The sequence below is a fragment of the Lycium ferocissimum genome, chromosome 5 (genome assembly GCF_029784015.1).
Source record: "Lycium ferocissimum isolate CSIRO_LF1 chromosome 5, AGI_CSIRO_Lferr_CH_V1, whole genome shotgun sequence".
Taxonomy (NCBI): Eukaryota; Viridiplantae; Streptophyta; class Magnoliopsida; order Solanales; family Solanaceae; genus Lycium; species Lycium ferocissimum.
In genome coordinates this window covers 67714123-67732444 of record NC_081346.1, presented here as the reverse complement: position 1 = coordinate 67732444, position 18322 = coordinate 67714123, and the positions used below count along the sequence as shown (strand labels likewise).

The 18322-nt window shown below is 40.3% G+C and overlaps 1 protein-coding gene across 1 annotated transcript in view; it reads left to right on the top strand.

Annotated features, from left to right (window-relative positions):
- Window positions 1-889: 889 nt before the first annotated feature.
- LOC132057962 (wall-associated receptor kinase 3-like) overlaps window positions 890-18322 on the top strand; it is a 30638-nt gene continuing 13205 nt past the window's right edge. Inside the window, exons 1-2 of the mRNA XM_059450537.1 lie at window positions 890-1102; window positions 1919-2208. Coding sequence (XP_059306520.1) covers window positions 890-1102; window positions 1919-2208 — 503 coding nt within the window. The remainder of the gene's footprint in view (window positions 1103-1918; window positions 2209-18322) is intronic.

Genomic DNA, 18322 nt, shown 5'->3' with positions numbered 1-18322 from the left:
GCACGACTTATGTCAAATTGGGTCGTGACAAGTTGGTATCAGAGTCCTAGGTTACCCTGTCTATAATACAAGAGCGTGTCTAGTAGAGCCTCGTGGATCGGTACGATGAGCTCCGTACTTATCTGCAAGGGGCTATAGGACATCTAGAAAATCTCAGTTTCTTTCATTCTTTCATGCTAATTTATTCTAACTGGTATCTAAAAAGATCAAATTGGTATCTGACTCTTATCTAATCTCTCACAGATGGTGAGGACTCGAGCTACTATGGCTTGAGATCAGGTGCCAGAGCCCGCAGCTACAGCTGGCAGCCGAGGGCGAGCGACAACCAGACGTGTAGCCCAAAGTGGACTCTACTAGAAAGTCAAGATGTTGTATAGGCAACTAGCCTTAGAGTAGTGTATTGAACTAAAGGACAGGAGCGCCCTATAATCATTGACGAAGAGGAAGGCTTGGAAAGGGATCAAACATATTGAGGAGGAAAAGACGATACCGCTCTTATTAGTTTAATAGTTTACCCAAGAGTTACTCAATGAATCGGTTGATTGGAATTGCGGGATGGATAGATGTTACAGATGATGAATCAATTTATTTTAGAGGGCGGGGGCAGGGATCCTGCGGTAGGATAGCGGCGAAAGAGGTCTCCGTCTCCCGAGCCTGAGTATCAGCCGAATCGAGGACAGGCTACAGAGGATGGAGTGGCCCCAGCACGAACACAGCCTGAGGTTACTTCTGATCAGGTCATGCATGATACTATGGCCAAAGTTTTACTTCACCTTGATACCCAGCAGGCGGCAGCTGGTGTTACTATCCCGGCGGGGCTTCGCAGACCAGAGTTGGGGCGCAGACCCCTGAGCATGGACCTACGCGGGTAGCACACCCCGCTGCAGCTATGGCTCCTCACATTGATGTGATACCCGCTCCTGATGATGATATTAGGCCCATGGAGGGTACTGTTATGGCCACGCTAGATCAGGAACTTATTGGGAGATTCAGGAAGTTAGAGCCGCCGAGGTTTTTTGGTACTTCTTCTGAGGATGCTTATGAGTTCATTCTAGATATGCACGAGTTGCTACACCGGATGGGGATCGTGGAGACCTACGAGGTTAATTATGTGTTCTACCAGTTTCACGGTGACGCAAAGACGCGGTGGAGGTATTTCATAGCTTGCAGACCTGACGGTTCCCCTCCCCTGATTTGGACTCAGTTCTACCGGGCCTTCCTTGAGAAGTATGTGCCCCGGTCTTTGAGAGAGGCGTGTAGGGAGGAGTTTTTACATCTTGAGCAGAGGGGCATGTCTTTGGAGTCCTATGTGACCCACTTTCTATATCTGGCCCGCTATTCTACTCCTTTGATCCCTACTGAGGCCGATAGGATCAGGCGTTTTGTTGGGGGACTAGTGGGCTCGTCGCATTCCTTGTCTTCGACGATGGAGTCTATGGGGCTTCCTTCCGATCTATTATCGAGCATGCTTCTATGGTTGAGGGCTCTAAGAGCCCGTTTGGATACATTTGCTTATAGCTTAAAAGCCGTTTTGGTGACTTATAGGCGAAAAAATAAGTTGGGGTAGTCCGGTTTTTTTTTGGTAGTTCCTTATAAGTCGCTTTAGATAAACTAAGTTAAATGGGTCCAATTATTTTTTTAAGCTTATTTTAAGCAAAAAATGACTTTAAAATTTGTGACCAAACACTCAAAAAGCCGAAACACGGCTTATAAGCCAACTTATAAGCCAATCCAAACGGGCTCTAAGGCTCGTACATTTGGTAGTGGTGACAAGAGACCGTGTCAGTCTGGTAGTTTTGGTAGTTCCAGTTGGAGGGGTGCCGATAAGTTTTTGAGGCTGCATCAGTTATACTCCAGCCGTCCTGTGCATTCAGCTTTACAGGCTTCCCCTGAGAGTTCCTGAGAGCTCGTTTTCCAGACCAGTAGACAGGGCGGGTCTTCAGCTTCAGTGTATCAGCCTTCGTCTCCTTTTACCTATTATTTTTGTGGAGAGATGGGGCATGTTGCTAGGAGATGTCCCCAACCCAGGAGGGATTATCAGCCGTCGAGGACTCCGACATCATCTGGTGGTCGAGGTGGTGTTTCTCAGAGGGGCGGTGCTCAGTCAGGCTACGGTGGTTCTCATGGCTCTAGAGGTGGATCCCAGTCAGCTAGGTGGTTCCCAGAGTGCGAGAGGGGGATCTCAGACTGGGCATGGTGGAGCCCATTGTTACTCATTTTCGGGTAGGCCCGAGGCAGAGGCCTCAGATGCTATGATTTCAGGTACCATTTCTGTCCGTCATAGAGCAGCATCTGTGTTATTTGATCCTGGATCCACCTATTCGTATGTATCTGCATTTCATGCCGTTAGTTGAGATTTGCCTTGTGATAGCATAGATATACCTGTTCATGTGTCTACTCCGATCGGAGATTCTGTGATTGTTGATCGAGTCTACGGATCTTGTTTGGTTACTTTTATGGGGTATGACACTCAGGGGCGGATGTACCAAGAGCCCCGGGTGTTCACCCGAACACCCTGGATAAAAAATTACAGTGTATATTTAGGGTAAATTTTATATATTTATGTACATATATTAACTTCTGAACACCCTGAACATATATTACAGTGTATATTTAGGTTCAATTATTTTTTCGAACACCCTGAGTGAAAATCCTGAATCCGCCAATGATGATACTTGGGTAGATTTGATGATTCTCGATATGGTGGACTTTGATATTATATTAGGGATGTCCTGGCTTTCTCCTTATCACGCGATCTTGGACTGTTACGTCAAGACAGTCACCTTAGCCATGCCGAGCATTCATAGGCTCGAGTGAAGGGGTACTCCTAGTCCCGCTCTGAAGAAGATCATTTCTTTCCTTCGGGCGAAGAAGTTAGTAATTAAGGGGTGTTTAGCCTATTTGGCTCATGTTCTTAATACGACGGTTGCATCTCCACCCCTTGAGTCTATATCTATTATAAGCGAGTTCGCGGAGGTATTCCCGTCAGATCTGCCGGGTATGCCACCCGATCGCGACATTGATTTCTTTATTGACTTGGATCCGGGCACTCACCCTATTTCTATTCCGCCATATCGGATGGCACCTGTTGAGTTGAGAGAGCTTAAGGAGCAGTTACATGATTTATTGAGCAAGGGGTTCATTAGACCGAGTGTCTCCTCTTGGGGTGCTCCTGTGTTATTTGTAAAGAAGAAAGATGGGACCATGAGGATGTGCATTGATTATCGCCAGCTGAACAAGGTTACTATTCGAAACAAGTGCCATATGCCTCGTATTGATGATCTATTTGACCAGCTTCAGGGTGCTTCGGTGTTGTCGAAGATTGATTTCCGTTCAGGCTACCACCAGTTGAAGATCAGGGTGGAGGATATTCCAAAGATAACATTTCGGATGAGATATGGCCACTATGAGTTTCTAATGATGTCTTTTGGGCTTACTAATGCCCCGGCTGAATTTATGACTTTGATGAATGGCATCTTTAGGCCATTCCTTGATTCCTTCGTAATAGTGTTCATTGATGATATCTTGGTCTATTCCAAGAGTAGAGAGGAGCATGAGAGCCATCTTCGTTCTGTTCTTGGGTTGTTAAAGAAGCATAGTCTGTGTCACGACCCAACCCCGTAGGCCGCGACTAGTGCCCGAACTGGGCACTCGTACACACCCAATAACCAGAATCAGCATACAAGTACTTATATATATACAAAGATCATACGTAGTCTCAGATTGTCGCATACACAAATATATATCACAGAAGCCAGCAAGGCTATCATAAGGCGCAACGTCCCAGAATATATACAAACGCAAGCCGACAAGGCTGCCACGGCGAATGGGACCGCCCAAAACATAAAACATGCGAACACAACCGAACAACAATATGCACAACCCACATATATGTCTACAGACCTCTAAGAGTAATCACAGAATCATATGACGGGACAGGGCCCCGCCGTACCCCTGAATAGACATATGCATATACAACGGAAGAGTCTGTACCAAAATATAGGCTCCGGAACAAAGGAGCACTCCAAGATAGCAGAATAGGTGTCCTAAGCTGGCGGATCACCAAAGTGGGCGTCTGTACCTGCGGGCATGAAACGCAGCCCCCGAAGAAAGGAGGTCGACGGAATATGTACCGAGTATGCAAAGTATGAAATACAAAAGGGATCATAACCGGAACGAGAAGTACAGTAAATAAGTACAATATCCAAAATACCAAAATATATAGTTTCAAAACGCAAATCATGTATGGGGCTCAGGGAACATGGTCGCCACCCCGTCATTTGGCGCCATAGCACATCATACTCCAGAAGATTTCATATCTCCGTAACCCGGCATATCTCCATAACACATCATAACACCATAACACATCATAACACCAGAATATAAACGGTGTTATGATGTGTTACCCTCTAGCGAGGGGCTCGGCGAACCATAACACATCATACTCCGAATATATCATAGTGCGCACGACGACATAACCGGCCGGGACTCGGCGAAAGATATAACAACGGGATGCACGAGCGAGTCGTGAGTAACCATATGTATAAAAATCATCATTTCGACTCTCTCTGAGATAAGTAAGTAGTCGACGTTCGAGGGTTAAGACGATAATCATGCTAAGTCCTTTCTAATGTCGTTAGAACTAAACAAGGGAAAGTCTCGGGGACCACGGACAAGTATCAAACCAATCCGAGCCCGCCTGTGAAAGTTAGAGACATTATACGCTATAGAATCCTCTACGAACGTATCGAAGCGATCCGAGCCCGTCTATGAAAGTTAGAGGCCTTATTCAACATAAGATCTTTTAGGAACAAAAACTCTTTATGCAACATTTGAAATCCAATCATATAAAAACATAAGAACCATAGTTCGACTACATTAAGAAAGCCAACATTAAGAAGTGAATAAGAATCGTATACAAGCTCGGATCTTAAGAATGGAGTTACCCCAAGGCTCGTATCATAGCCTACTTACAACTAAGACATGCCAAAAGAAAGAAAGGTTAGGCTTTACTTACCTCGTCCGCTTCCTAAGCTAAGCCAAACTTAAGTCTCGGGCTTCCCAAGATCTACAACAACGTCATTAGATACTAACATTAGTTATAGGCACTTAGGAATCCAATCCCAAACTAGCACTTTATCTACAGAAATTCGGGCAGCATTTCCCCTATAAATTCAACAACCCCGAGAATTCAACTCGGCCAATTCATCAACAACAATACCAACAACCATAATAACAACATCAACAATCAATTCAACTACATACGTTCAAGCCAACATCAACGCTCACATGTTCAAGTACTAATCCGAAGCCATTCAAACAAGATTCAAGAACACTTCTAACAATCCGCACAATATTCAAAACAACCCAACCAATATACAACTTTACCCGAAACCTCCCCAAACCCGAGAACAACAACAACAACATATTCCTCTCTTCCAAATTCATGAATTACACCAACAATCCACACGTTAACAATGTCATTCTCATAAATATAAAAACTACATTCAAATCACGTTGGCTTCTAAAACGGCCCACAACAATTACAACTTCAACTAGAATCATTAAACTCTCACTTTCATCATAGAATCCATAACAACAACGACCAAAATACTAAATAAATTAGTTCATTCCTTGCCATACAAAATGACCCATATTCGGCCACCACCCCAACACACAACTTTCATGATTTTCATTCATTTCTACATACACAAACCATCCATAACATATGAAAAAGAAGATTAACCTTACCTTTTTCCACTAAACTCCACAACTTGGCTAGGGTTGTAAATGGTAGAAACGAATGGTTTGTTGATTCCAACAACTACTCCACGTTAACAAGGACCTTCCAATTGGTTGAATTGGTAGAAGAAAATATTTTTTTGATCAATATTTTTGGACCTCAATTTTCGGTCACCATGGCCGAATGGCTCCTCTTGTTTTTCTCCAAGGTTCTCCAAATTTCTAAGTGTTGAAAGGATGATGAATATGTCTAATAAGTCATCTAATATACACTTATATAACTCATCCATGTGTCCCATGCCCCCACACATGGCTTGGATTAATTAAAATTAGCCAAGCCATGGGTGGGAACCCACACTAATTCACACGGCCACATGGCCTTTTATTTCATGAATTGTCAACTTTCCAAAATTAACTTTTAACCCCAAATTTTGCTTAATATTCGACACCAATAAAATCATAAGCAACTTATGCCTTAAAATAAAATCGAAGGTCAAAAGTCTCTACCTCATATCCCGGAATAGTCTTGTCCTTAACTTATTATGGTTAGCTCGGATTGTCCCAATGTACAAAATACGAGATATAACAGTCTGTTTGCTAAGTTTTCTAAGTGTGAGTTCTGGTTAGAGTCTGTAGCATTCTTGGGCCTTGTTGTGTCTAAGGATGGGATTATGGTTGACCGCTGCAGAAGATTGAGGCCGTGAGGGTCCGGTGCCCACTACTATTACTGAGATTCGTAGTTTTGTGGGTTTGGCCAGCTATTACCGTCGCTTTGTGAAGGATTTTGCTGCTATTGCTTTATCTTTGACCAGATTGACTCAGAAGGATGTTCCCTTCCAGTGGTCAGATGATTGTGAGCAGAGCTTTCAAAAGCTCAAGCTTCTTTTAACTACAGCCCCGATCTTAGCATTACCCATGGAGGGTAAGGACTTCGCTGTCTATTGTGATACCTCCCTTATGGGTTTGGGTGCTGTGTTGATGCAGGAAGGTATGGTGACAGCTTATGCTTCCCGTCAGTTGAAGATTCATGAGAAAAATTACCCTACCCATGATTTGGAGTTGTTGACCGTGGTCTTCGCTTTGATGATTTAGAGGCGTTATTTATACGGTGTTCATTGTGAGGTTTTCACCGATCATCGTAGTCTTAAGCATGTGTTTACCCAGAAAAATCTTAATTCCAAGCAGCGCCGATGGATGGAGATCCTGAAGGACTATGACTCTCTATTTTTTATCATCCGGGGCAAGCTAATGTGGTGGCTGATGCCTTGAGTCGCAAGGCAGTGAGTATGTGGATTTTAGCTCGATTGATTGTTTCCAAGCATCCATCGGCCATGGAGGTTCGACTACGGTTTCAGCTTCGCCTTGATATTTGACTCCGGTGCGGGATTTTAGCTTGTGTAGAGCCGAGGTCGTCCTTATTGGATCAGATCAGGACTCATTAGTTTGAGGATGCTCAGTTGAGAAAGATTCAAGATAGATCCTTGAGGGGTGAGGCCAAGGAGGTCGTGATTGATTCTGAGGGCATTTTGAGGATTAGAGGACGCATGTGCGTTCCTTGTGTTGATGATTTGATTCAGTTAATCTTGTCTGAGGCTCATAGCTCTCGCTATTTCATTCATTCGGGGGCGGCTAAGATGTACCGTGATTTGAGACAACACTATTAGTGGCGTCGGATGAAGAGAGATATAGTTGATTTCGTGGCTAAATGTGGTAATTCTCAGCAGGTTAAGTATGAGCAGCAGTGACCCGATGGTGTGCTTCAGAGGATACCCATTCCAGAGTGAAAGTGAGAGAGGATTACTATGGATTTTGTTGTGGGTCTTCTAAAGACCTTGGGCAAGTTTGACTTTATTTGGGTGATAGTTGATTGGTTGACTAAGTTCGCTCACTTTGTTCGAGTTCAAGTTTCCTCTACCGCAGAGAAGTTAGTCAAGTTGTACATTCGGGATATTATGAGATTGCACGGGGTCCCTATTTCTGTTGTATCTGACCGGGGTACTATCTTCACTTCCCGATTTTGGAGGGCTTTCCTGAGGAGTTGGGTACCCGATTGGATTTCAGTATAGCTTTTCATCCCCAGACCAATGGCTAGTCCGGGAGGACTATCCAGGTGCTCAAGGACATGTTGAGAGCGTGTGTTATTGATTTTGGTGGTCATTGGGATCAACACTTGCCATTGGTAGAGTTTGCGTACAACAACAGTTATCATTTGAGTATTGGCATGGCGCCTTTTGTGGCTTTGTATGGTAGGAAGTGTAGATCTTCGGTTGGCTGGTTTGATGGGTTCAAGGCTCGACCTCGGGAGTACGGATACGTCGTGAGAGAGTCCTTGACAGAGCGAGAGTTATTCGAGGCCAAGCTTTTGGCAGCTCAGAGTCGGCAAAAGATGTATACAAACCGGAAGGTCCGAGGTTTGGAGTTCGCTGTTAGTGACCAGGTTCTATTGAAGGTTTCACCCATGAAGGGTGTTATGAAGTTTGGTGAGAGGGACAAGTTGAGCCCCAGGTATATTGGTCCCTTTGAGATTGTTGCCTATGTGGGTGATGTAGCTTATGAGTTGGCATTGCCGCCAGGCTTGGCTGGAGTTCATCCGGTATTTCATATTTTGATGTTGAAGAAGTACCATGCCGACGGTACTTACATTGTTCGATGGGATTCTGTATTACTTGATAAGAATTTGACTTATGAGGAGGAGCCTATCGCGATCTTAGATAGGCAGGTTCGGAAGTTGAGGTCGAAAGAGATTGTTTCTGTGAAGGTGCAATGGTAGCGCCGTCCTGTTGAGGAGGATACTTGGGAGACCGAGTCCGACATGCGTAGCCGATATCCCCAGTTATTTACTGATTCAAGTATTTTCCTCGCTTCCATCCTCTTCTTCGCTCGAGGATGAGTAACGGTTCAATTGGTATCTGATGTAAAGACCCGTTTGGTCATTATAGTCTTTTCGGCATTTTCGCTCTTTTTCGAGCATTGATTAGCTCACTTTTGATCAGAGGGGACCGTTGACACGCTTCTCGAGGTGTCTATATTGGATTCCGGCAAAATTTTGTGAAATATGGGCTTAAAGTGAAAAAGAGTTGACCCAAAGTTGACTTTTAGATAAACGAACCTTTTTCAAAAATTCGTCGATTCTGAGAGGTCCGAATGGTCGTTTAGAACTTGTGTGTATATCTGGTTCGGTTCCTAATGCACTCGGATGTATTTTGGAACTTGGAATTAAGGTATCAGGGGTTGACTCGGTTAACGAGACCTCTGTTGGGAATTTCGAGGCCACGAGCGCGTTCATAGTGTGTTTTTATGTGTGTCTATGTGAGCAGATGGCCTCGGGAATTAGTCAGAAAATCGGATTGAATTGTGAACTTGGGTGGATTTTTTGGTGTCTGGTGCCCGCTTTGGCGGCACCAGCGGTAGCGGTACCGCTGGAGCGGTCCAAGCCAATTAGGCTGGACCGCTGGAGCGGCTCCGCTGGGGCGGTCCCAGCGTTGCCAAAGCGGGTGACGGGCAATGAGTATTATTAATGAAGTGTTAAAAGCCTTTAGTCCCTCATTTATTACCATTACGAAAATATAACTCTTGGGATCTGTTCTTGGAGACTTTTAGTGAAGATTCTTGGTGGTAAGTTTCCCTAATCCTTTTACTATTTCATTAATCCTAATCATCATATATTACCCCTTCTCTTAATAACCCCTTGGTAATAGAAGATGAAAGTGGGTTTTGATGAGCATTCTATCTAGGCTTATTAATGATGAAATTGATGGGGTTTATGCTAGATTTTGATGAATCTAAGGTTGTTAATCATTTATATTCCACTATTAAAGTTGAATTATTGAATCAAAGAGTTAGGGTTTATACCCAAAATTGGGAGTTTTTCTCCAAATTCAAAATTAGGTCAATCCTTGAGTTAAATTAGCAATTAGTGATTGGGTTATGATCACCTAGTGCTTAATTTGATGTTTTTCTCCCGAATTTCCCGTTTTGACCTTGTGGGCCCCGTTTCCCCAAATTCTAGGGTTGGATTTGACCTGAATTGAAAGATAGCAATATTAATATCATTCTTCATGATTTCTAATCTAGATTTCAATTATCCCTAGATCTTATTGATCTTGAGGCTCAGCGGAAGGGGAAGGCGAAAGAGTGATTTGTTAGTGTTTGTTGTTCGGCCATCCAGGTAGGTTATGACTTACCCTTGGTGAGACTTCGTATAGCGAAGCATATATTTAGATTATATTGTCGGAGAAAGCATGTAAACCTTCGGGTATGAAGTTGGGTTGGATATTGTCTTAGGTTGGGCCCTATTGCGTGATTAGGGCTAGCCACCCCATTGTGTTGTAATTTGATTGATCTATTGTGTTGGCCTGATGCCATGTGTTGTTAGTAGATACTGGAATCTATTGTTCCATCTTGATTACGATATTGATGGCGTACCACTATTGGTACTTGTGACTTGATATATTGTTGGCGCACCCACTGTTGGTACTTGTGACTGATATATTATTGGCGTACCCCTTGTTGGTACTTGTGATATTGAGCATGATTATTGACATTGATACATGCATTGCACTCACTCTCATTCTTCATGATATACTGTTGAGATACTGATGATATTTGATGAAACATTGTGATGAGCTTGGCTCGATTTTTAATTAGAGTGATGTGAGAGTTCGATATCCAATGTTAGTTCCAGAATCGTGAATTGAAAGAGTGCATGGACTCCGTGGGTCCACCAGAGTGGTGCCGGTGAGAACCTTCCGTGGGAAAAGATTCGGGGTCCCGTCTGTCTATTGGGAAAAGATCCGGGACGGGTGGCACTTAGACTTCGCGAGTCACACTGGGTTGTGCTACCGAGATATCGATATTTCCGTCCGGAGCACATGTGTACACAACATTTGCATGTCATTGCATTGCATCCATACATTATTGCATTGCATTGCATCATGGCTTACACTGAGATGTTTTGGTGTTGTACTTGTGATGTTGGATTCAGACTTGATATATTGAGACTTAGCACATTTGGGATTAGATGCTCTACTTATGCGATGACGCATACTTGGCTTCGATTATGTTTGATTTATACTTGTTGGTTTATCTGTCTATCTTGCTTTATTATCTAAATTGTGTCGGCCTATGCTTAGTCTACCACGATGCCTGTATCGTTGTATTGTACCGACTCGCACTTGCCGCATTCCTTTATGAATGCGAGCATCGGGTAAGGGTCTACTTCTCTCTTGTGGTCGATTGTCATCTTCGACATTGTTGCGAGTTTCCGTGGTGAGCACGGACGTTCGTTGCCCTTGAAGACTCTTCCTATTTTATGTCTTATTTTTGCTATTCTGAGACATAGAAGGATTTATGTAATATTATTCCAGACTTGTATCTTTTCATTAGAAGCTCTTGTGTCACTTAGACTAAACTCTGGGGGTATTTCTTATTCCGCACTATTTCTATTATATATAATATTGTGAGACTTACGTAATTATTCTCTTCCACTGGATCGATTATTTATTTATGTCTTTATTTATCGTTGGGTTGAGGGTTCGCTTACCGAGGTGGGGAAGGTAAGTGCCCGCACGACTTATGTCAAATTGGGTTGTGACAGGCCGGGTACGTTTCACACCGAGTCCTATTATGGCCGGGTACGTTTCACACCGAGTCCTATTATGGCCGGGTACGTTTCACACCGAGTCCTATTATGGCCGGGTACGTTTCACACCGAGTCCTATTATGGCCGGGTACATTTCACACCGAGTCCTATTATGGCCGGGTACGTTTCACACCGAGTCCTATTATGGCCGGGTACGTTTCACACCGAGTCCTATTATGGCCGGGTGCGTTTCACACCGAGTCCTGTTAAGGCCGGGTACGTTATGATGATAATGTTATTTTTACTTGTGTATATATATGTATATTCATGATTTTAAACTACAGCATGCATTGCATATGGTTCTTCTTCTACTATATTTCCTTGTTTAGTTGTTGTACTCCTACCTTACATACTCAGCACTTTTATCCGTACTCACGTCCTATTTCACGGGACGCTGCATTTCGTACTGCAAGTCCTGACAGGCAGATAGGAGGACCTTGTCATGCCCCGAACCATGGCGGGGCGTATTTCTTACGTGTCCGAGCGAACCTCATGGCTTGCTTGTATACGGGCATATATATCTATATGATGCTATTTAAATAAATCATGAAAATTACGGAATAAAGTCTTGAAATTATCTCTAGCATAAAAATTCATGAAAACGTAATAGTCTCAAAACATGAAAACATCGATTATTATGAAATTAAACATGTCCGAATACTAACTACCAGGACATGGCCACGGACTACCATAAACCTCCATACTAATATAGATCGTTGGGCGGGCTCATCAATGAGCCGAGGAAGTGATCCTACTACGTTGTGTGTATGCTCGAAAATTACCGGGAAGGCAAAAGGGACGTTAGTACCGGTGAATAGTACTAGTATGTAAAACCCTCCGAAAATGAAGAACATGGCACAACATAGGTATAGAACATGAACTGAAACTGAATGTAACTTGAACATGAGCATGAAACGTAACATGAGCATGAAACGTGAGTAAAGCCTGAAAACAGTAATTCAATGAAAATACATGTATATAAAACTTCTTGTAACGTGGGGAATGCTATAGTGTAACCGACAACATGATCTCGGTACTTGCGCCTACCGTGAGAACCTCACACCTTTCGGGGGATATGAGATTTAAGTAATAATAGCATGTAAGGATCAACCGTATAATGAAGGTGTTGCTACGACAACCCCTTATCCTCTAAGTGGCAACGTAGTTTGAGTGCTATCCGAGCCTTCTCGGTTAACTAAGCAATCCCAAAAACATGAACATGATGTAGTTGGCTAAGAAGCCCATGATTTTCGTGAAATAACTTGTAACATGGTTTCATGAAATATCTTGTAATGTGGTTTCATAAAATAACTTGTTGTAGTCTTGCAAACATGTTCTTGATTCACGAGTAATAACAATAGTTCATAATTTATATATATAATTGACTTGAAAACTTGCTTGTAACTTGCTACATAAAATCATAAAATTTCATATAAACAAAATGAGAATACATGAGGAAGAATTCATGATTCATGGATTAAGCTAGGGTTCCTAATAACCGTAATGGAAGATTAGGAATACAATGACGAATATAGATACCAAATTCATGTACATCAATACATAACTATGGGCTACCAATATTGGGTTTAACTAGGGTTTGTACTTCATGAATATCATGTATGGGGAAGAATAGAGATATGTGGATGGAAGTTCTACATACCTTAATCGCTCCAAAATTGAATTAAAGACTTGAGCTTTGAAGAGGATTTCTAAAAATCTTGAATTCTTGAACCTCGAGATGGGTTTACTCAAGTTAGAAAAGATTAGGGACTTGAATTCAACCTAAAATCATGATAAAACTTACCTTGTAGGGTGAGGCTTGGGACTTGTTCTTCTTGACTTTAGGGTAATCTTTCGTGAATGGGTGTCGGGGAAATAAACCCCAAACCTTAAATATAACTTAAAACGCGTAAACCCGACCTTTTGACCCGAAACTGACCTGTTTCGATGGTTCCCGATGCGGTTGCATCGCGCAACATTCTGAAGCTAAAAACTCAGAGTTTCGCGATCTCCGCGAAGCGGGGCCATCGCGCGCTCTCGCGCGCCCTCACGCGCCCCGAGAAGCGACGGGTGTCGATTTTGTACAGTGTTCGGTAAAATGGGCATAACTTCTTGTACGTAACTCCGTTTGGGCTGGGCGACCTACCGTTGGAAAGCTATTTCAAAGATCTACAACTTTCATTGAGGAAGGTTCCTCAAATTCCCAACGGATTTGCACGAAATTTGACTGGAAGTCAGACGTATCGAAACTTAGCCGATTCTATAGGATTTCAAGTGCTTTACTATTAGCCATATTGAGATGATCATATCTCCTTGATCCGATCTCGATTGGCTTGGTCCTATATCGTTAGAAAGGTATTTCTATACTTTCATTAAGGGTACTTTCCCAAATTTCAAACCGATCAAGGAGTTATTGTTTCGGGCGTATCAACCATTTTCGCAAAACGTTCAAACCTTCGCTTTTTCGCTAAAACTCTAATGCTACGAGTCTAAACTTAGTTCCAAGATGTAGGGTGTTACACCTCTTACACCTTAGCAATGCAAGTTTCACTTGATCCGAGCTTGCTTGTCTTTGGGTATATCACTATATACATGCATTATATATGGCTTTTGGGTATGGCGGGGCCCTGTCCCGACCGATACGTTATGTATGCACTCTTAAAGGCTCTTGGACATGTGTCATATATATAGATGTTATGTGTGGCCTCGTCGGCCTTAGGTTTGGTACTGATGTGGTTGTAGCGGACTTGCCGGCCATGTGATCTTGGTAGACTTAGTGGCAGCCCTGTCGGCTTGCGTGTATATATATATATATATATATATATATATATATATATATATATATATATATATATATATATATATATATATATATATGTTATATGACTTTTCGTATTGTTATACAGTAAGGTATGTTGAATGTACGCCAGGTGGTGCTTAGCTGGTGAAGCCAGGTGCCCGTCATGCCCCTCGGTTTGGGGTGTGACAAGTATGTAATTGCAAACATTTATTTATAAAAGGAACACAGAGATATATGATTTATTAATATGGCACCTTACGATATTCTCATATCTTTTTTATGAATTATGGTTTGCTCATTTGGTAAGATTATATAAGAGTTGAGAAGTTTTGATAATTTTCACTTTTCACAGTATAAGGGTTTTCATGTTTATGAGAGAAAATACAACATAAGAAATTCAAATGCATGTCCAAACAAAATTTCAACTTCAAATCAACATGATTTCAAAGTATGATCTGAAATCATGTCTAAACGGCCCTAACTTTATTATTCCTCTAGATTTGTATTAAATTCATTAACAGTTAGGGGTTGCAAAATTAGCCAAATCCAAATAACCTGCTCAACCCTTTCAAGTTTTAGTGGGTTCCGATTAGAGTGTTTTTTTTATAATGAATTAACTTAGATTATAACCAAATTAATGTAAAAACTTTACGGGGCAATTTGTTTTGACATCGACACTTAACCTGTACTTGCTTTTTTTTTTTTTTGCACATATAGGCACTCCAGGTATGCGGTGTCTAAAGTTAGCTTTGACAAAATCAAACTTCAGACACAATATCTCAAGTTATAGATGACTGAAGTCCAGTCATTTTGCCTAAAGTTCAGGAAAAAAAATGATTGGACTTAGTCATTTTTTGCCCGTGTTCAGCCATTTCTAGGTTCATCCACATATGGCCGAAGTTAGGCAATATGACTGAACTTTGTCTATGCCTTTGAAGTTCAAGAAAAAATGCCTAAATTGTAACAAAAATGACTGAACTTTAGCAAGTGAATTCCCTAAATGGTCACTCATGTTTTAGGAATTGCCTCCTAAAATCACTTTTGTTTCTTTTAGGACTAAAGTATCACTCAACAATCCCTATTTTACTCAGAATATACCAAACACCACAAAATCCTCCTTCTCTCCTAAGTGTCATGCCATGTCACATTAAAATTCCAATTTTTTAACAATAAACTTATTTAACTCATAGAAACCCAACCCAACTCATGTCACCAATTTAGACCCAATTAAAAAACATTCAAAGAGATGATTTTATACCCGATAAAAAGACAAAATACTTTTCTGAAATATTAATACCTATAAATAACGATAAAGCATAAACAAAAAGCCTAAACTTTCTGTACAAATTTGAGTAAAAGTACGTTTACCCATTTTCTGGTCTAAAAGTGCGAGTTCATGGACCTAATGTTATGAACCAATGAATCGTAGATATATTTAGCATAATATATTTTGGTGTAAAACACATAAGTATTAGATATAAAAAATATATAAAGAAAAAGCGCTAAACTTTGAAATCAACATCAAATGAAGGTAAGTGAGAGTTCAAACGTTAGTAGATAAAATTATTTAATTTGCACCTGTAAATTGTAATGACTGAACACAAAGTTCAATAGTCTTTGAACGATTACAACTGCTATTAGACCCGATTATTAAAATATTATGCATTCATATTTTGGAATGTTGAAACATGGTGTACAAATTTTTTTATTTTTATTTTTATTCAATATTAGATGTTTAACTCTAAGATTTTTGTATGCTACGAGTTGTCCTAACAATTTTTTTTTCCTGGAAGTTGGACAAATATTAACTATAATTTGTTGATTTTGAGCTAGCTAGTTTGGTTGTTGAAGTTTGCAAGAATTTTTAGAGAAGTTGCGGAAACTTCTGTTCGCTGTCCAAAATCCCCCAGCTACCGTAAAATAATGGGTATAAAATCAGGTATCAAAACTTTGTCTCTTCCCATGGTTTCATCCGATATAAAATCAGGTATAACATCGCTTCTTTGGATATATTTTGGTCTAAATCGGATATAAGACATGGGTTGGGTTGGGTTAAACGGGTTTCTATGAGTTAAATAAGTTTGCTGTTAAAAAAAATATAATTTTAATGTGACATGGCATGCCACTTAGGAGAGAAGGAGAGTTTTGTGGTGTTTAGTATATTCTAAGGAAAATAGGGATAGTTGGGTGATACTTTAGTCCTAAAAGAAACAAAAGTGAGTTTAGAAGGCAATTCCTAAAACATGAGTGACCATTTTGGGAATTAACTCAACTTTAGCTATATGAAACTTCAGACACAATTTTTGAAGTAGACTTTCTTAGATTATAATTTAGACAGCATATGTTTGAAGTTGTTTCAAAATGGATACACGTACAAAAATATTTAAAAAGCAGACACATGTTATAAGGTGGCGACAAAATAAAGTATCCGAGCACTTTAACCCCAAATAAACGAGTCCGCGACTTTTGTAGGACAAAAAAAAAAAAAAGTTGAACCAAACTAATACAAAAAAAAAAAATAACATAAATAGGATTCACGCACTAATTTAGTGCGTGAAAGGACCAACCGAAAAATAAAGTTGGCCTTTCACGCACAAAATTTGTGCGTGAATGAAAACATTTTGTCGACTTCTTTCTCTCTTTCCTTGCACCACTTCACCATTCCCTTCTTTTTCTTCTTCTTATTAATTGCTTTTCCTCCTCTTTTTATTTTTTTATTTTTTATGGTGAACAAATAAATGGGTCCTTTTTTTTTTAAGTTGAAATCAAAGAATATTGAGAACACATATAGATTTTTTGACGGTACATCTTTTATTCTTTTTTAATTTTTCTTTTGTTTTTCTATTATTATTCTCGCTAGGATCTTGGTTGTTTGATTTATCTCTCTCGTTTCACCGTGTATAGTTCATTTTGGGGTCCCCCCCGGAACCCAAATGACTCAATAAAAAATCAAGTGAACCAAAATACCCCAACAAAAAAAAAGTTACATCGCTTTATTTTACAACGCTAAAGAATTTTTTTTTTGCATAGTGCAGTATTTTACTGCGCTATAGCTAGCACTGAAGAAAAAAATTTGGTAAACTTTTTTTTTTTTGAAAAAACTTAGTGTTTTTTTCATACTTTGACCAACGATTAGTCGTGTGTCAAGACTCCGAAACGTTAATATTTTATATAGAACCTGATATTTTTTTCTGCGTACAATAATGTAGGCCCAATACATCAAGGATGCATAAACGTTCGGATAGTCATTTTAGGGGTTGAAAAGGTGCTCGAAGTAAGTTTTGTTTGAAAAAATTTAGTGTTTTTTTTCATACTTTGACCAACGATTAGTCGTGTGTCAAAATTCCGAAACGTCAATATTTTATATAGAACCTGATAGTTTTTTCTGCTTACAATAATGTAGGCTCAATACATCAAGGATACATAGACGTTTAGTTAGTCATTTTAAAAATGTGCCCGAAGTAAGTTTTGTTGAAAAAAACTTAAGTGTTTTTTCCATACTGTTGACCTTGTCAAGACTCCGAAACTATAGATGATATTTTTTTTGCGTACAATAATGTAGGCTAATTACATCAAGGATACATAGACGTTCGGATAGTCATTTTAGGGGTTGAAAGGTGCCCGAAGTAAGTTTTGTTTGAAAAAATTAGTGTTTTTTTCATACTTTGACCAACGATTAGTGTGTCAAGATTAAAATTAATATTTTATATTGATATTTTTTTAGTTACAATAATAATACATCAAGGATGCATAAACGTTCGGATAGTCATTTTAGGGGTTGAAAAGGTGCTCGAAGTAGGTTTTGTTTGAAAAAAAACTTAGTGTTTTTTTCATACTTTGACCAACGATTAGTCGTGTGTCAAGATTAAACGTCAATATTTTATATAGAACTTTGATATTTTTACGGTACAATAATGTAGGCCCAATACATATAGACGTTCGGTTAGTCATTTTAGGGGTTGAAAAGGTGAGTTTTGTTTGAAGAAAACTTAGTGTTTTTTCCATACTTTGACCAACGATTAGTCGTGTGTCAAGACTCCGAAACGTCAATATTTTATATAGAACCGATATTTTTTTCGCGTACAATAATGTATACATCAAGGATACATAGACGTTCGGATAGTCATTTTAGGGGTTGA